At 40.0% G+C, this 20,885-nt stretch overlaps 1 protein-coding gene across 1 annotated transcript; it reads right to left on the bottom strand.

Moving 5' to 3' along the window:
* Positions 1–2,559: 2,559 nt before the first annotated feature.
* Positions 2,560–16,815, bottom strand: LOC124253427 (tetraspanin-3-like). Its single transcript, XM_046687193.1, has 7 exons — positions 16,642–16,815; positions 11,091–11,282; positions 10,470–10,544; positions 10,008–10,100; positions 9,143–9,283; positions 8,557–8,640; positions 2,560–6,252 (listed from the first exon to the last, which is right to left on the bottom strand). The coding sequence occupies exons 1-7, from the start codon at positions 16,702–16,704 to the stop codon at positions 6,154–6,156; spliced, it is 747 nt and encodes a 248-aa protein (XP_046543149.1). The 5' UTR covers positions 16,705–16,815; the 3' UTR covers positions 2,560–6,153.
* Between the last annotated feature and the right edge of the window lie 4,070 nt (positions 16,816–20,885).

Here is a 20,885-nt window from a genome sequence, read left to right as displayed (position 1 = left end):
TAACGTATACCCTGGAGATTATAGTGGAGAATGATCGTAACGTATACCCTGGAGATTATCGAGGATGAGGTGCAAGATGGTGGTGCAGCACACCTTTAGGAAACCTGTGAATTAGTCTCTTGTCTACATGACCTTTAACGAATATCACTAGTCTGGGCTCCATCAGATTTTCACCTTTTCCATAACTTGAAAGAAGAACCCTCTGACAAGCATGATGAAAATGGTATCATTTCTGATGTAGAGGATTGTTCACCACAGTGACAAATACCAATACCATCCGGGCATTCGGGGGAATTATGATGAAAAATAATCAGCAGCCAGCCCAATGAACAGGGTCTTTAGTTGGCCTCTGAACTTTACACGCGCCACTCATGCATCAACGATGGTTTGTTCCAGAATCAGGGACACAGTTTCTTGTTCAGTCAAGGTCTTTGACCACAGGTACAAACCAAATATTCACCTCGATCCTTCTTTCAACTCAATGTCATCCACGTGCTTGTTGGTGTATTACTTTAATTTCGTGTCATAGCTATAGCACTGCTAAACACAAACACTAAATGTGACCCCAACTTACATCTACAATGTGGCAGATCCATGGGATCAGCGAGTTATATACACAACTGGCATAAAGTAACTGTGCAATATTATACAATTATAGACTGGTGATAGGGTCAATAAGTGTTTTTTATGGACCCGCGAAATGCAACATTGACCGAGGACGAAGTCTGAGACAGCAGAACATTCTGGTACTGCCCTGGCCAACTGTTTCATCTGGACAGCTCAGATGGCAGGGCAAGGATTTTTGTGTGATTTTTTCGCTAAAAGATAATAACATGATTTGTGGTGTTTTCTTTAATCACGGTTTAACTGTTGACAGGATAATATCGAAATCTGTATGATTTGACAGAAGGCATCGTGACACGCCCTTCAAGAGATGTGGTGACAAAAGTCACATAGACGACACTAAGCCAATGAAGAAAGCCTGGGGAATGTTGTTCCATGACTGAGCCAGCACTTGTACCAGTTCAACTGACGTCAATGGCTGATTCTGGGCTTGACGTAAACGTCGCTCCATTTCATCCAAAGCTTACACGATAGGGGTGTGACGTGATAAAACCCCATACCATAACGCTTTCGCAAACAAACTGTCGACGTTGAATAATGCACGCGTCAGCATAACGTTCATGTCGCCGTCTTTTCATCCTTGCCCTGCCATCCGAGCTGTCCAGATGAAACAGTTGGCCACTGGAGTACCAGAATGTTCTGCTGTATCAGCAAATCTGTCACAGCACGAGCGACATGTGGACAGGCATTAACTTGCTGATGCGTGAAGTTACGTCTCTGTCCTTGAATGAACGTCTGCACATGAGGCCCAATGATCTCATCCCTGTATCGCAGACCTGTCAAAGTATCTTTGACAATGACAAGTTGTGTGTGGACAAACCACCCACCCCCACCCCCTAATACCATAACGCTGTCGTCACAAAACTGTCGACGTTGAACAACGCACGTGTCAGCATAACACAATCTTGTTTCCTGTACAGTAGATGCTGTCTGCACCATACGTGCCTGTCGGTGGGGTTGGAGGAAATTGGACGCATTGCAGGCCGTCGGGCCGGATGTTGTGCTCCCTCAGTCGGTTCTGTACAATCCTGGGCCATGGTTTTCGAAGCTCCCTTAGCGCTAAGATAGTCATAACTTAATATTAATGTATGGCACTTACGACTATCTTAGCGCTTACAGAGCTTCGAAATTCTAGGGCCTGGAACTGATTGGACGTAAGCCAGGAATGGTCCGAGCAGTCTAACTGGCAGTCTGGAATCGACTACACAGATGGGGGTTGCTAACGTGACATGACGCGTTGACAGCGTCCGAAGCAAATATCTACTGTTTCCATTATGTTGAAATCATCTAGAGATCGTGTTTCAGACTCGGGCCTGGCCAGTGTGGCCACTTCATTTTGGGCCTTTTCGTTTCCAGCATACCTACGTCGAGGAGACACTGATTTTCTGTAAGCCGTGGCATGACGTACACGCAGTGTTTTCCACAACATTCACAAGTCAGAGAATAATAAACCCTTCAATTTTTCAATATCAGGTGTGTGAACTCCAGGTGTCAAACAACATGCAAACAGTAAGTTCATTGTGCACAAAGTGCACCTCACGCGAAATACGTGACATCAAAGTGCTTTGTTATGTTTCTTTTGGGTTATTGTTATAACTTTTCAAATAACTTTTAATTTACGCAATTTTATGTTATGCACAGTTACTTTTATCCGTTGGTATACGTTATGCATCTACTCTGGTTTGTCTGTACCAGGTCAAAACTCCATGGGCCATATTCCTAGGATCCACAATGATGTTTCCTTCACCAGACTCAAACTCTTGCAAATATTCACCAACATATATGACTGTGGGTCAAGTCTTCATCAGTGTTGCTTTCTCGCCTTACATATATTTCTTGTACTGGCATGCACAGCACACGAAACTGACGGTAACAGATTTACATATAAACGGCAGACTGGAGCTGGAGCGGGAACAGTGAGAAACAACACCCACACTGATGTACATGGTTTATTCTACACATAGCTACACGCATGAACAGTGATGAAAGCCATACTACACTGCACATTACACACTCGGGAAAGGGATAACAGGCCACTTGACCTACATCATGATGTTTAAAACCAAATCTATTCATATAACCAATGTGAAACAACATTCTGAAAAAGGAATCACGCACATTTCCTTGTTTTCAGTTTCATATACAGCCAGCTATACTGAGGTCATGGACCCACTGTGGAGGATCCTGAGGTTTCATGTAGCCTGAGATGGCTGGCCACCTTACACTTATGACACATGAGGTCGGCATGTCAGCTGAGTCAGCAAAATATACATCAGCTGACACATCAGCTGACAGTCATTAAGCATCTTACATCATTACTTGTCAGACTTCACTTTTCAATATAAAATTAGTCTCTGACCTTTGCGTCTCTTTCACTTTAATGCCTCTCCTTCTTAAATGCCATGGTGTAAGCAATGTTCATGATGAACTGTACACAATCATTCATTGCGTGATCAATAATATACTCTGGTACACTAGGCCAGGACACATACGGTGACAATCTATTCCTTATACTTATCAGCTGAAACCACCACAGGACCCTCCATGGGGCCAACAGTCCAGGGCTCACTCTGGGGGCCAACAGTCCAGGGCTCACTCTGGGGGCCAACAGTCCAGGCCTCACTATGGGGGCCAACGGTTTGGGATTACAGAAGCAGTGCTGTAACTTTGTTAATCATTGGGATATTTTTTTTCTATTTTGTGTGTCTCAGCACTGACAATATCAGTTGATGTAGAAGTGAAAAGTCATCGTATGACTAACTAATTACGTGTTGTGTGAAGCTGAAATGCAATTTGATACCAAAAAGAGGAATATACCTCTAGTTAACTACATGTGTAAAGCACCAAAAAAAGTGGTTCTAAAACAGCAAATGTAGGGACTTGCACAAATGACGGTCCATGTCATATTAACTTTAAAGATTTTACATGCTTTCTTGTAAGTTCTGATATCCAAACCTTCTTCTCTTTGGACCTAAAAAATGTTTTGATCTTCCAAAGGTAAAGAAAATGCATATACTTGAGAAGCTTGACATGAGTATTAACACTGTAATGTCACTGCAAACACCAACTACTGCACTAGCACTACACTGCTGGTAAAGTCATAAAGAACAACACAATTCAAAAACAATGAAAACGGATGAGTACTTGCATCAAAGCTATCAAATAATGTCTCTTGCACAGCACAGATCTTTCAATACATAATACTTGTGCAAATTAGAGAGAGTGAGTTTAGTTTTACGCCGCATCAGCAATATTCCAGCTATATGGTGGCGGTCTGTAAATAATCGAGTCTGGACCAGACAATCCTGTGATCAACAGCATGAGCATCAGCCTGCGTGTGCAAATTAGAAACTAATGGACATCAAAGAAGATTACAAGGGTAACTGATATCACTTGTTCTGGTGCAGTTGTAGGCCGGTGATGATCATGAAGTATAATGAAGTAAAACGTACAAGTGTCATTTCTCACAACCACTTAACCAAGCACTAAGTCCCTTACTTTCCTTGTAACATCGGTCATGGCACAATCATTAAATCCTTCCATAACCTAACTTAATAAAGGAGAGTTCTTCAACTCCACCCTGATATAACTATCATCTCTTAACTACAAGGCACAGACATCACATGGTGGGATAAGTTCTTCATAGCCTCAGTTGGTGCATAAATCATATATGTACTAGTTTCAACCACTGGGAAACATCATAATGGTAGGCCCAGGTTTCACCTTTCAGCCAAACATTAAAACTGCACTAAACACCAGGATAATCAGTCTGCAGAGAACTGCTTTAGTCTCAGTCATGAAAATAACAACAGCAATATCCAATTACAAGGAAAAATAATGATAGAGCATTAGAATCCCAGTTGTAAGACTTCAATCAGTTTCCCTTAATCAAAATCTAGATAAAATAGAAAAGGAAACATTTCTACAGCATATACACGGGTTGTCATAGATACAAGAGTTGCAACTTGCACTAATCAGATTGTCCCAAACAGAAGACTGACAACTCAAACGGTTTTGCTGCATAGAAACAGCTAATTTAAGGGAGAGGCAGCCAAGCAGCTAGAGGTTCGTGTATTCGGTGGTTAAGATGAAGAAGCATGTTCGATTCTCCACATTGGCACAATGTGTGAAATTTATTTTGAGTGTTTTCCGCCGTGATATTGCGAAATATTGCTAAAAGCGGCACAGTACCATAGGTGGCCTCAGCTCAGGTAAACTGGGATACCCAGCCAGTTATTCTAACACTGCCTTGCCTGTCTGCTACTTTTAAGTTTTATCATGAATATCAATCTTACAGTTGACAATTAAACTAATTTACACAGAAACAATGGCTCCAGCCCATATATAACATTGCTAAAAAGGTCCTAAATATTTGTTTATATATTGGAAATTGGCACCAGACCTTGAAGCAGTCACCTTTTAACCTTTTAAGTCAGAATGCACTTGAACTAGAAACAAACTCAGGGTTTCAAAACAGTTTATTTTCTAGGAGACTGACTGTTATTCAAATCTGGTGATGTTATTGACCAATGTCCTATCGAAGTTTAATTATATCATGAAACTGCCATTTGTCTGCAATAAAGTCACTGTAACTGTACATGTGATGAACTCTTTGGCCACTTAACATGGCCTTGCAGGACCATCTTTAAGTACATAGTGTCAATCTGTGGTTTCCTTACACCTGTCAAAGTGCTCATTTGAGAGTGTTGAGATCAAAAGGATAGATTCATTGTTACACTCTAAACATCCATATAGCATCATGAAATTAGGAGAAACCATACTATATTTTCTTCAGTGCTAGACATTAGAATATGACACGGACAAGATATTCAACAAATATGAATCCATCACCTGTTTCATGGATATCATTCATTTTATGTGAACACAGAGGCCTTTCTTGCCCCAACCTTTTTGTTCTATTTTGACAACATTCCAACAATTTTAACAGTCTCTGAGGTTCAGAGCAAAGTAATCTCATTTGTTTACAAGCCCATCCCATATCAAAGGGTCATCCAACCAATGCACACTGCTATCTATAAATCTATATCAGATCTAGACATGTAAAGTTATGAAATGTACACATATTTACATTAATAAATTACAGACTGTCCCCTGTCCATTACTGTCATTTTCAATTTTTCTATTATGATATTCCAAAACGGCAAGTACACACGTATTAAATAAGGAGACACATGAACAGGAATATGTTAGTACTCATTAACCATAATGCTTTAGATCAACGCTGTTAGACGAACACTGCAAAGTTTCTTCTTTACACATTTCCAACAAAATAATTCATTACAGTTCTAAAATAACATTTTGTTTGCAGATCATCTACTATCCCTGTTACTAATTTTCGTTGGAGATAATGCTAGTCACATCAAAACTATCAACTTGTGACAAACTGCCCTAAAGGAAAGCTTTGAGTGTCTCATTAAAGCTTGGTATACCCAGTAGACATTGGAGCATTGTGAATCAAGGCCAGCTAGACTGGTCCATGGATGGAGAGTTGATGATGAGGTGTGCTGTCTACACACGCAGTCCGTTCCGTTGGGCACTCTCCAGCGTCTCATAACGTACGTCCCGTGACCGACACAGCAGGATGCAAGCGCTGATGAGGCCGAGGATCTGTGGAGATAACACACATGAAGTCAGCCAGTGGTACAGATAAGCTGCGTATCTGCGTAAAGTACACAAATATTTATGTGAAACCTCAATTCTTATTCAATCTGTTGCATACAAGTATGCATGATTTTTTGTAAATACTCAATAAATGTCATCTTACATGCATACACAAAAATATCAAACCTTAGCTTGTGTACCGGTGGATAGATAAAATAACTGAGGTATATTGAGAGGTTCTATTTCAGGACATGAACTTGGCAACTTGCAGTCTTTCTTATCGCTTCTCATATTAAAGATCAAATATAAATAACAAACACTAACATTTAAACTTTATAATATTTTTTAAAATAAATGGAAAATGGCAAAATATCCAACTGAGTTTGAATGAGGTGAGTACAATTAATTTGGTTACTCAAAGGAAAATTAAGATGTGACCCAATTGAGATGAACACAAGTGGGTACTCAATGACCCCAAAACTTATCTGTAGCTCTGTCAGTACACAACACATCACCAACAGAAAGTACCAGGTCAGCTCACCCTGGTACTGACGCATCAATCCAACAAACTACAAACACACATCCTGTTTAACAAAACATGACACTGCTGTTCCTTGTTTTATCGCCTGCATAGGTTTAGATAGTGCTTCAAGCAAGTGGGTGAGGTCAGTGTAACACCACAGTAAACAGTAATATATCACTGCATCCACACGAAGGGATATGATGACATGCAACAACCACGCCAGTCAGTCTGACCACATGATCCATATAGTCGCCTCTGAGTTACTGGAGAGGATTTCTAACCCACTCTCCAACAACTCGGCATAACACCACTGCCACACACTTATTTGCATATCACTTCATCAGACGCCATTTCTCCTGTTTGTAAACAAACACACTTATCCTCCATTCAACTGCCTAGCCAAATGCAAGCCTTTCATTGTGCTTTAAACACTGCTTCATAAAATTCAAAAGATATGTGCATGACAACTAGCTCTATCTAGGGCTTATTGTCAGCGGACAGAGCAGCACCAGCTATGAAACATCTTTAATGGATGTATAACCCCATGGCGTTTACGTGTGCCAAGCTGGATACATACAGGGGTGGAAATAACCCATTGCTCGACGTCCGAGTCCAGTGTTTTTTTCTGTCGGGCAAGCAAATTTGTATATCACACTGTACCGGTGTCCAGTTGATTTTCCAATGTTGTTTATTTTAAAAATTCAACAAGAAAATGGCCGGTATAGTGGGAAAATTATCAGGGCAAGTGATTTTACATGTGCCACTGTTCTGGAGTACACTAGCAATTTTAAAGTTATTTCCACCCCTGATATAGAAGTCTGAGTGATCCTAAACCAGATCTTCACAGGTCAAAAGTCTGAAGTGATACAGGTCAGAGGTATTTACACACTCTGGTTAAGCAGCATCTGTAAATGAAGCCGACCCCCAAATAACCCCAAAGATGATGAGAATATCAGTATTATCTGAATTCCTCTTCCACAGCTACTGGTGGACAGTCACTGTCATGTGACTGATTCCAGACAATAAAGTTTTGGGTACACCTACAGAATACCGGATACCTACCAGCCATATTGTTTAGTGTCACGTCACCCTAACCCTAATGCTAACCCTAACCATAACCCTAAACCTTACCCTAACCCTAACCAAAAGTAGACTCGCGTGCTTTCAAAGATGGTGGACGGTATCCGGTATTCTGTAATCTTACCAAGTTTTGTGTCCTGTTAACCATAACTAACTGCACCAGTGAGCTGGTGAGCCAAAGATCAGATTTCAACTTACTCGATGAAAAATTCTTCAGTTGGATAGCAGATAAACATTCAAATTCCTTTTTAAGTTTTCCATAGTACAAATCAATTTTCCTGATTTCTCAGTGTTTAATATAATAACAAAGCTAAGCAGTGAGTGAGTGAGTTTAGTTTTACGCCGCACTCAGCAATATTCGAGGTATATGGTGGCGATCTGTAAATAATCGAGTCTGGACCAGACAATCCAGTGATCAACAGCATGAGCATCGTTCTATGCAATTAGGATACGATGACATCTGTCAACCAAGTAAGCGAGCCTGACACCCGATCCCGTTAATCGCCTCTTACGCCAAGCATGGGTTACTGAAGATCAATTCTAACCCGGACCTTCACGGGTTACAAAGCTAAGCAGAAGAGATACGAGAGGGAGTTGGAAAGTGATGGAATTATTTATCCAACACAGTACCTTTAAACTGGTCCCTAATGATAGACTGAAAAGACATGCATGAAGAATGACATGTATCGTCCGTGTTTGTTGATTACCTGGATAATGGCAAAGGCCACTGTCACTGCAGCAATGTAGACAAGGTTCATCAGGAATTTATCCTTCAGCAGATCCAGACAGCCCTGAAACATACAAAACATCAATACCTCTGTCAACAACCAGGACAATGAATACATGACACACTTTATGGATAACAACTTCCTTTTTTATTTCTTTATTACAATGTTTCAGAGTAAATCCTTGCTCCTTCATCATGTGACTGACAATGGACAAAACATTAATACAGTGATGAGAATGTCTCTGCTATTCTGAAATCAGTTACTGAATGCGTCCAGATTAAAGCCTAGCAGCTTGAAGGACATGTTTCCCATGAAATTAAGCAGTTTTCAATGCAGAAGTTTGTCTATGATTTGGAACTAAATGCCCTTTGCAGGCAAACTAGAGAAAAGAATCACAATTTTTTTCAAAAGGAGCTATTTTATGAAGTTTACATTTTCTGATATTAGGATGTATTTAACCATCCACTGGTATTACTGCATTAAACATTTATACAGCAAATAATCCAGACAAGATAAGGAAGTATAAATGATATATTTAAATTTTATATGTGTATTGAAACCATACCTCTTGGTAGATGTCTGTTCCCTTAAGTGATGGAAAACAGCTTGTGGTGTTCTTACAGCAGCTCATGGGAACCATGGTTGTATTCCCCCAGGCTGGAGAAGTGGACCAGTCCGAGGCATTGTGAATCCCGCAGCACTTGAGGCTGGAGCTCAAGGACTCAGCAAACACACAGGACAAGAATGTATAGCATACAAGAATGTATAGCATACAGGCTCAGAAACACACAGCACTTGAGCTGGAGGACAAGAATGTATAGCATACAGGCTCAGAATCACACAGCACTTGAGCTGGAGGACAAGAATGTATAGCATACAGGCTCAGAAACACACAGCACTTGAGCTGGAGGACAAGAATGTATAGCATACAGGCTCAGAATCACACACAGTGCTTGAGCTGGAGGACAAGAATGTATAGCATACAGGCTCAGAAACACACAGCACTTGAGCTGGAGGACAAGAATGTATAGCATACAGCCTCAGAATCACACAGCACTTGAGCTGGAGGACAAGAATGTATAGCATACAGGCTCAGAATCACACAGCACTTGAGCTGGAGGACAAGAATGTATAGCATACAGCCTCAGAATCACACAGCACTTGAGCTGGAGGACAAGAATGTATAGCATACAGCCTCAGAAACACACAGCACTTGAGCTGGAGGACAAGAATGTATAGCATACAGGCTCAGAATCACACAGCACTTGAGCTGGAGGACAAGAATGTATAGCATACAGGCTCAGAATCACACAGGACTTGAGTTTTTAAGTCCAGGCAACTTGCATTTTGTCGAGTCACCTGATTTAATTAAAACGTGTAAATAACAAGTTACATATATTTCTAATGGGGAAGTAAAAACCGGATCTTACCTCCTCCTGAATATAGTCAATTTGATTTTTTTCAGCAGTCTCATTGTAGTTATTGATCGCATCCTTCAGACCAGTGTCAAGTACATCTCTCACCTGAAACAGAGATTATTATTTAAAACACAAACATGGTCAACCATCATCAAAGGTCCATATCAAGATGATCCATCCACATGATCCTCCCAAATGATCCATATCAACATGTCAGGCAGCCTAATCCAATGTTCATCAAGATACTGCATCTACATGTGTCAAGGTGAGCCACTGACTCCCTGTAACCTGTGTCCTGTCTGACTGGTCAACATCATAGACTGGAGATATCTTGGTTATACAGGCATTTTATGTCCGACCAGAAACTAAAGGTCCCCTTGGCAGGCAAACTGGTAAAAGGAACAATATTCTATTCAAAGTGGGAAGTTTACAAATGCTTCACTAATGACAATGAATCATGAACAGAAAACTCACATCATTCCTGAACACATAGCCCATTGTAGCTGCGACAACCTCCGCCAAGAACACCAGGAGAATCAGCGAGAAGAACTGCAAAGTAAAACAAGATGTGCACTTTCTTGTTGCCAAAACATCAAACCGAGTGGAAGTTATATTGTGTTTAATAAGAACTAGACTCACACTATAGCAATACTGGCAAGGTACGTACTTACCGGTAATAACATACAGCTACATGGAATCAATATCAATACACCAGTGACTATAGAAATCTGATAAAATGCAAATATATTCCATGCCAGTAACAAGTCACTTCTTAATAATTAACAGACCCAAATCTGTGCAACCACACAGATGAAATCGTGATGTATTTCCTCTCATACATGTGACATGGTCAAAAGACATTTACCTCAGTTGTTCTGCTGCTAACAGGCACCACCATGATAAGTATAAGTCTAAGCCAGTGAATGTGTGCAAACAAATCATTCAACAGGCAGAGAACCTTAACCATTATTGTAGACATTTTGTAAGAAGCCTGAGACTTTACTAACCCCCCAGAATACCCTAACCACTAGAGTACTGGGGTATTGGGATAATGTCCAATTACAACCTCTGTAATAAAATCAGTGTAACACTTACCGCTGCTAACAGGCACTTGTTCTCCTTACATGCAGCGATGCAGCCAAGGAGGCCAATGATGAACATGAAGATGCCCACGCCGATGATGATGCTGGCTGGCACCAGGGTGAGGCTTGCCTCCGTCACCTCGTCAAAGTGGCTGTATGTGGAGTACACCCATGCTCCTATGAAGCAGAGGCTTGCAGCAGCACCCTGAAAGTATCAAAAACTGTTGTAACCATGGCATCAGGTTGGCCCAAAGATCACCCTTAAAAACTCGCAAACGAAGGTGTCCATGGTAGATCTGTAAGATCTGGAGGCCTGCAGATCACAGAAAGTTAAGGTGGAGTGAAGGTCAGTATGTTTGCATATTCTTAGGTTAAGCAATAAGCCATCTTACCATGCCTGCCACATTTTCAGAGGTAATTTTGTACGTCAATCTTTCCCACAAGTACCCGTGTGGAGCACACCTTGCAGCTGTATAAATGAGCATTCAGCATTCTGTTCAGTCAGGGACACATTAGTAGTCATCTTATCCCAATCATGTTATCAGAATCAGATAAACTGAATCATAGTTTTACACAGGATATTTAATAAGTAATTAAGTCAATTGTCAATTCCTAGCAAAGGAAATCATATCAACCTTAAATTTCAGTTCTATTCTAAACACAGCCTGGGATGCTTTCAAAATTATTTTAATTACTGTTCACAGTAAAAGTTGTAATCATTGCAGGTGTGAAGGGAATTAACCAGTGTCCCAAAGCATGGCATTACAGTGATTGCCCGAGGCATAACAATGTAGGAGTCATCAGAGGGAGTCATGGACATGTTTTACTTAGGGAGTAAACTTCAGTTTAGAAATTTAATCAAGACATCAACTGTGATTGTTTAATAACGACAAAAAGCAAGGTAAGGCAGGTCAGGTATTTAGTCAGCACTGAGCAGTTAACCACGTTAACTGGCAAACATTAAACCAAGTATTTTTAAACAACAGCACATTACAAGTTTAGATTATCATAACTAAGGACCCAGTTGCATTGCGTCAACAATGATGCATGCTTCTAAATTCACTGTGTATTTGAGATAATTTATGCGTAAAATATGCATATTTTCTGCATCAGGGCAAACACTGGCATTACATTTTCAACACAGTTATATTACATTATGATAGGGCTGCAACAAAACCACTAAAAGGCAAATATGATACATATCACGAATATTGGGTAACAAACAGTTGAAGTATTAATAACAAAATAAACCATGACATGTTTTGACCATGTGAATTTATCATGACAATGACCAGTGATGACCAGTGACCACATTACTGTTATATTAAATATATAACGGTGTTGACTATTATCCTACCTGGTTTTGATATATTCCATTTGTATATCTCCCTTTGATAATAAATCCCCAATTCAAATGAAAACAACCCTTTTAATAAAATTTATGAATATTCAATTCTAGTGATCATGAATAATGAGTGAGTGAGTGAGTATGGTTTTACGCTGCTTTTAGCAATATTCCAGCAATATCACGGCGGGGGACACCAGAAATGGGCTTCACACATTGTGCCCATGTGGGGATTCGAACCCGGGTCTTCGTCGTGAAGAGCGGACGCCTTAACCACTAGGCTACCCCACCACCCTCATGAATAATGAACTGAATTCAGGAAGGGGTACAGCTTAATTCAACAAATATTCAAGTTAATTGTAACCCTATATTATAAGCAGACAAATCAAACCGAAAAGGATCAAAAGAAATGTATTCCAGAGTCTGAACTTCAGCTTGAAAGGTGGTGTCATTGCCAAGAACCTGAAGTACAGATTGAAAGATGAGGGTAGCTCGATCTAAATCCAAGCAACTTAAGGACCACAACAGGGATTCGAACTTCACACCCTCAGAGTCAGGCACCTAATCGCCAGCACACAAAGTCAATCGCCTAACCCGCCCAGCTACTGCGACTTCAACAAAAATGGAAGTCGGACAACTGGTAGTCTAGACTGCGGCCTTTATGTACCCCTCTGATAAGTGTTAATTGGCACGGCTCCCACGGCCGAAAGCTATGATTGGGCAGCTGACTTTGTGTGCTCCTCGGTGACAAATCACACAGCCACTAAATAGTGCCGGTACTAAATAGTGCATCAGCGATTATCGATGAGTTCGGGAGACTAATCGATATTCATGAAAAATGAAAAATCAAATTAAACTAGGAGGTAAGTTCCTTATTGTTTGTTAAATCAAGACATAAACAATTTATGCAGTTTCCTGACACATAAAACAGCAATATAAAAAACATATCCTTGATCATCTTGATTGTAGCATCAATCGGTGCCTGTTTCATGATTTGCACGGTGTGTTATAATGTTTCCCCATTATTGCCCACATGAGTCTTGTAGCAAGGTGTATGATGAAAATCAATTATTGATTAGTGAGCTCTAATTATTAATCTGCATTTTGTCAGCAATAACCAGCACTACCACTAAATAAATGACACCACCATTTTGTTCATGCTGTGATGCACACATGCTTATTGTTTAATCATCAGGGGAGTCAGTTTATTTCAACCAGTTTCTCCACTTGAGCGAACAGACTCCTTCTCCGTTACAATGCAGTAAACATTAGAAATAATGCATATAAAAATAAACTCAGGGCCAAGCTGTACTTCAGGGCATTCAACAGCGATGTGAATCCTTGAGAACAGAGGCCAGGCTGCAAAGGCATATGGGCATTATGATATTAATTGCTACATCATTTCTGAAATACCAAATGTTTTGTGAATCCTACTGTGTATTAATCGGGTCCGGATTTCCATCATTGTCGTGTTTTTCGTAAGTTTATATCACACCAACTGTCACAGTGAATAAACTTTAAACATTATTTCTGAGTGTTCCCCTCAGGCACTGGAAAGTCATTTCAATTATCCCTACTACACAAGAGTAGAAGAATTTCAACCAGTCCCATGTATGTTCAATTCATGTTTCTTTGTTGTAAATTGCTGCACTCAGCATTGTCAGCAATATTCTAGCTATATGACAGTAGTGCGCAAATAATAGAGTCTGGACCAGACTACCTAATGATTTACATCACGAGCTCTATCTACACAATTGTGATGTGATGACCTGCAACCAAACCAGTGAGCCTTACCACCTGATCCTGTTAGTTGCCTCTTAGGATAAGCATGGGTTGCTCAAGATCAGTTCTAACACTAACAGATCTTCACATGTCTCCCATGTATGTACAAACTGCATACCAACAATCAAACTTCACTGAACATGGCTAAGGTGCAAAGGGAGGTAACCACACCAAGCAACCTCTTTCATACAAAATTGATTGGGCTGTTATTGATTTGAATAGTAAAGATCAATAATCTGCAGCATAACTGTAGACAACATGACGTTTAAGACTGCATGCTGTCCTACTTTCCTGGTTGGTGTCAGTATCGATCCAGTGTATCCAGATGTAACAGTTCTACAACCAGTAGCAACTTTTCATTAAAAGTCCTTATATTCCTGACATACAACTCTGTGAAGGGAATGACTCACAAAGAGAACAACAGAAGCAATCTTTTCAGCTATTTTCGCTTGATATACACAAAAACGTTCCTTCAGAAGGCATCAGGTATTCCATAGACTGAAGTTCACTTCATGTGAAACACTTATGATTTGTGCATATCCATTATACATTTGTTAAACTATCAACCTAAAAGGAAATTCTTTTTGTTTATATATGGAATATATGTTTACCTGTCCATATGTAAAATATATTTTCATGTATTTATATAGAACATTTACCTGCTATTATGAAGAATATATGTTTAGCTGTATATCTCTAGAAATGTATTACCTATTTAAATTTAGAACATAACCTGTTTAATGCACTATTGTAGAATTTTTCTACCTGTTCATATGACCAGTTCTTAGTAAGAAATTGAGATATTTTTATCCAAGTCAGTAGCAAATGTAAGCACCTATTGTAAGTACTGGTATCCTCCAGGATGGAAAGTTGACTGCAACATCATCAAAAAGTGTCAATCCACACTCACACTATACCACTATCTAACAATACCATTCAAATAGTTTTGCATTAGCACTCTCCAGATTACTGCAATATTACATATTTTTGCTTAAATTTCCTTGTAAATTCACAAGCTACATATCTATTAATAACATGTAAAGACAAATAGTAACACACAGCACCTAAAGTTTACATACCTAAATGAAAATGTACAATACAAGTTTTCAATTCCAGCGTAATGCAAGACCTTTAACAAATTAAATTCCAGACTGGTACATATGCTCTCTCTCTCACATCTTCCATGGTTAGACTCAGTATTGGTCTCAGGTCTGCTGCATGATTTCCATATTTGTCTTGCTTCTTTAAATGTGTGTCCTGGACACAAGTAGTTTTTCATGAAACCCTCTCATGATTTCGTAGTTCAGATATGGAGGCTGTTATAAGTCACATTGTTTGACACTGACTATACTGTCAATGGTCCATAGGACCAGCACATAGAAAGGTGTTATGTTGGGTCTCTGCTGGACACAATGCTGCTGACCAATAAGGGTTTTAAATGGTGTTCATACTAATTTTATGATGATTAATGATTAAACAATACTCACATGGAAATTAGATCATATATATTGAGGTGAGCAATCACGCCAATTAGAATGAGTGAGTTCAGTTTTACACTGCATTTAGCAATAGTCCAGCAATATCACGGTGGGGGACCAATTAGAATGTGAAACCAGTCAAGAAGGTAAACACTGTAGCACGTAGGGTTGTTTAGGTTGCTGGCTTTGCCCAACATAAATTACTTTGATCCTAAAACAAGTACAAGACCACCGATTACTTAATTATGTTAGTTAGCATGAAAATATACTAGACTTGGACTAGCAAACCAGCGTTAGTTTTCAAACACTGAATATCTCCAATTCTATTATTGTTAACTGACGCTGATATGGAATGAAAACATTGGATATTTCCCATTGCATAACCATATCAATCTATACATCAAAGTTACTGCCATGATCTATATGACCGATTAGATGTGAACTCATAAAGCTCCTAAGTAATACAGATTATGTTTTACAAACATTTTTTTGTTACAGTCATCTACTTCTTTGATTGTGATTAACACAAGGTTTCACCAATTTCTCTTTTGAGCATACACAAAGGTACCTAGAGTATGCAAACATACACCAAAAGATGCCTGGAGTAGAGTTTGGTTGATTATTGTACACAGAAAGGGACGTGGATACATTTGAGGGTAAAGGTATCTAGGGTAATTTCTCCCGTGCCTGCGACATCTACAACTAGATTCCTACCTTACTTCCAATACGAAAGATACACGCAGTGGTTATGTCCTATCGAAACCAACCGCATATAAAATACACTTCTATAATAACTCGAAAATAATTATATGCCCAAAATTGTGAAGGAGAACTGTCCGAGTGTTGTACACGGATTTAGCTGTCTCGTGAGTCTCCATTGACATTAGATCGTGTTTTTGTTGAGGAAACGTCATGGCGCGCCATGTTTTCATGACTCAAAAACGTTGTCAAAATCTTACCCAAAATATCAATCCAACCACAACTAAACAGATCTTGGAAGTTACAGTACATCCACCAGCCATGTTGCCGAATGTCGTTGATAAAGTTCTCTCAGTAACAACAGTTGATGATAAACACGCTCTTGTCTGATTTACCAATCGTCAGAAGTTCTTCCGTCATGAGATATTTATAGAAAGTCATGTGATTCCCTCATACTCTCAAACCACATGCGTCGCCGTTTTCTGTTTAATATTAAACCACGATTTTGTGTTATACATATATGTATACTATCTGAATAACCATATTATATTTGCAAGACATATCATAACAAAATAATATTCTACCTTCGTAAATAATTGCAGCTATGACGTCCAAATAGGTAATCTTGGGGCCCTATTTGGGTTGTTTTCAATTACATATTTATTAATATGTGTTCGGTCAACAGTTATTGAACAGTCAAACTATTACCCATTATAGCTCCCATAACAATGAGAAATCACGTGACGGCTAATTCTTTGAACAAAGTATGTTGTTTTTACGTACGTGCCTCGGTATGGGTATATTCCGCCCGCCGTGATGTTGCTGGAATATTGCTAAAAGCGGCGTAAAACCAAACCCAATCAGTCAGTCAGTCAGTCAGTCAGTATATTCCGCCTACTTCAGTAAACCTACATACATAAACACTTTCTTTTGGTAAATCCACAGTGCAAGATAACAATGATTAATCAATCAAGTGATATATGTGTTAATCATTCGATCGGCGGTTTTTGCTGCAGAACTAACGATGTTAGTCCTGCAACGCTGCCACTTGCATACAGGGGCGGATGGCGGATACAGCTTTTTGAGAAAGATTGGTGGGTGGGACAGTTCATTTTCACCCGTTTTCAATGGTCATTTAATAAACTTTCAGGACAAAGGGTGGGTGCGTGCACCACACGCGCACGCACGCACACACCTAGCTCCACTGGGTCCGCCTGTGGAATATTACATAACATTCCTTCACAACATGAGACGTGGATTCATTATCCAGTCCTTGGTCGAATAATTACACCTAGACACCCAGCTATATGGCGGCCGTCTGTAAATAATCGAGTCTGGACCAGACAATCCAGTGATCAACAGCATGAACATCGATCTGCGCAATCAGGAACCGATGACATGTGTCAACCAAGTCAGCGAGCCTGACCACCCAATCCCGTTAGTCGCCTCTTACGACAAGCATAGTCGCCTTTTGTGGCAAGCATGGGTTGCTGAAGACCTATTCTACCCCGGATTTTCACGGGTCTTGAGTATGAAATGAGTCAAATTCCGTGCATATTTTTGTTGTATACTAAACTACATAATTATACATGAACATTTACCCACGCATACGAATTTACAAGCTTTCGGAGTTTAGAAGGAATCTTTTAAATCAAATGCGAACTAGTCCTCCTGAGCTGGTCCGAGGCCCCGTGTGTGTAAGGTCGGACCACGATTAGATCATGGCAATGAAATGAAAATAGAGCCGGCTAAACCTCTGAGAGGTTGGGTGTTGTTTCCCACTAACAGTCCGAAATAACTCTGTCCATATGAACAACAGGTACGTAAAGCACGACGCACAGATATCAAAGAGTGATTTTGCACCTGAACAGTCCCAAGCTTTCGTCATGGAACTTCGAACAAGCCTCGGGGTCTTTACTGCTGAAATTGTCACACCTCAATTAAGAGTCATGCCTTACTTCCACGTCACGACTTTGTGATGTTTATAAATGGTGTTTGTGAATATGTGTTGGGAAATTGGACAATTAAGATATCTTACCGATCAAATACTTCTATGATCCGTGAAGATCCGGGTTAGAATTGGTCTTCAGTAACCCATGCTTGTCGTAGGAGGCGATTTACGTATCCAAATTGCGTAGATCGATGCTCATGCTGTTGATCACTGGATTGTCTGGTCCAGACTAGATGATTTACAGACGGCCGCCATATAGCTGGAATATTGCTGAGTGGGGCGTTAACAACAAACAAACCAGCCAACACAATTGCTTAGATCGATGCTCATGCTGTTGATCACTGGATTGTCTGGTCCAGACTAGATGATTTACAGACGGCCGCCATATAGCTGGAATATTGGTGAGTGGGACGTTAACAACAAACAAACCAGCCAACACGATTGCTTAGATCGATGCTCATGCTGTTGATCACTGGATTGTCTGGTCCAGACTCGATGATTTACAGACGGCCGCCATATAGCTGGAATATTGGTGAGTGGGACGTTAACAACAAACAAACGATTTTCAACAAAAACGTTTAGGATCGAGTGATCTGCCACAATATAAATGGATATCGTACGATAGAGGAAGGTAACTGACATTATACATGGATTTCATATCATAGTGGTAGATGTCTGCCTTTATACACGGATTTCATATCATGGTGGTAGATGTCTGCCATTATACACGGATTTCATATCATGGTGGTAGATGTATGTCATTATACACGGATTTCATATCATGGTGGTAGATGTATGTCATTATACACGGATTTCATATCATGGTGGTAGATGTATGTCATTATACACGGATTTCATACCATGGTGGTGGATGTCTGTCATTATACACGGATATCATACCATGGTGGTAGATCTCAGCCATTGTACACGGATTTCATATCATGGTGGTAGATGTCTGACATTATACACGGATTTCATATCATGGTGGTGGATGTCTGCCATTATACACGGATTTCATATCATGGTTGTGGATGTATGTCATTATACACGGATTTCATACCATGGTGGTAGATGTATGTCATTATACACGGATTTCATACCATGGTGGTGGATGTCTGCCATTATACACGGATATCATACCATGGTGGTAGATGTCTGACATTATACACGGATTTCATATCGTGGTGGTAGATGTCTGCCATTATACATGTCTGACATTATACACGGATATCATACCATGGTGGTAGATGTCGTCATTATACACGGATTTCATACCATGGTGGTGGATGTCTGCCATTATACACGGATATCATACCATGGTGGTAGATGTCTGACATTATACACGGATTTCATATCGTGGTGGTAGATGTCTGCCATTATACACGGATATCATATCGTGGTGGTAGATGTCTGACATTATACACGGATAATCATACCATGGTGGTAGATGTCAGCCATTATACACGGATATCATATCATGGTGGTAGATGTCAGCCATTGTACACGGATTTCATATCGTGGTGGTAGATGTCAGCCATTATACACGGATTTCATATCATGGTGGTGGATGTCTGCCATTATACACGGATTTCATACCATGGTGGTAGATGTCTGCCATTATACACGGATTTCATATCGTGGTGGTAGATGTCTGCCATTATACACGGATATCATATCGTGGTGGTAGATGTCTGACATTATACACGGATAATCATACCATGGTGGTAGATGTCTGACATTATACACGGATTTCATATCATGGTGGTAGATGTCTGACATTATACACGGATATCATATCATGGTGGTAGATGTCTGACATTATACACGGATATCATATCATGGTGGTAGATGTCTGCCATTATACACGGATATCACATCATGGTGGTGGATGTCTCACGTTATACACGGATATCATATCATGGTGGTAGATGTCTGATATTATACACGGATATCACATCATGGTGGTAGATGTCTGCCATTATACACGGATATCATATCATGGTGGTAGATGTCTGCCATTATACACGGATATCATATCATGGTGGTAGATGTCTGACATTATACACGGATATCATATCATGGTGGTAGATGTCTGACATTATACACGGATATCATATCATGGTGGTAGATGTCTGACATTATACACGGATATCATATCATGGTGGTAGATGTCTGACATTATACACGGATATCCACCTACAACGAAAAGTAGAAGGATGTATCAGATTAGTCTCACAAACCGACGCTGGAATATGTCAGAGACTGAACGATTGATCTACCTTTAAATGTTCACCATCCTGGATTACTCAATGTACATAAAGCCCTAAAATTCAGTTGTCAACACAACCTTTTATAGGGGTGACACTACCTCAGCCATTTCTGTGTCTGCTTCAGGGTAGAATTGCTTGCGCTCAAAAGAGTGATTTCTTGGGACGGCAATTCTAGCATCGTAACATTGGAATCGGGCTCTATCGGAAGCTATATGCTGAGTCCAGGATAATGACTCAGTCGCAATTGTGTGTCTGACATTGGTAGCACATTATGGCTAAAACT

The sequence above is a fragment of the Haliotis rubra genome, unplaced genomic scaffold (assembly GCF_003918875.1).
Source record: "Haliotis rubra isolate DU_JTF1 unplaced genomic scaffold, ASM391887v1 Scf54, whole genome shotgun sequence".
Classification (NCBI taxonomy): Eukaryota; Metazoa; Mollusca; class Gastropoda; order Lepetellida; family Haliotidae; genus Haliotis; species Haliotis rubra.
Note: the sequence above shows the minus strand (reverse complement) of the source record. Positions and strands in the feature narration are given on the sequence as shown.

Coding starts and splice junctions, on each gene's coding strand:
- LOC124253427 (XM_046687193.1), bottom strand. CDS start 16,704: ATGGCTGGTGGATGTACTGTAACTTCCAAGATCTGTTTAGTTGTGGTT. Junction 11,283..16,641: donor TGGTTGGATTGATATTTTGG/GTAAGATTTTGA, acceptor TGATACTTTCAG/GGTGCTGCTGCAAGCCTCTG. Junction 9,284..10,007: donor TTGACTATATTCAGGAGGAG/GTAAGATCCGGT, acceptor TTGAGCTCCAGC/CTCAAGTGCTGCGGGATTCA.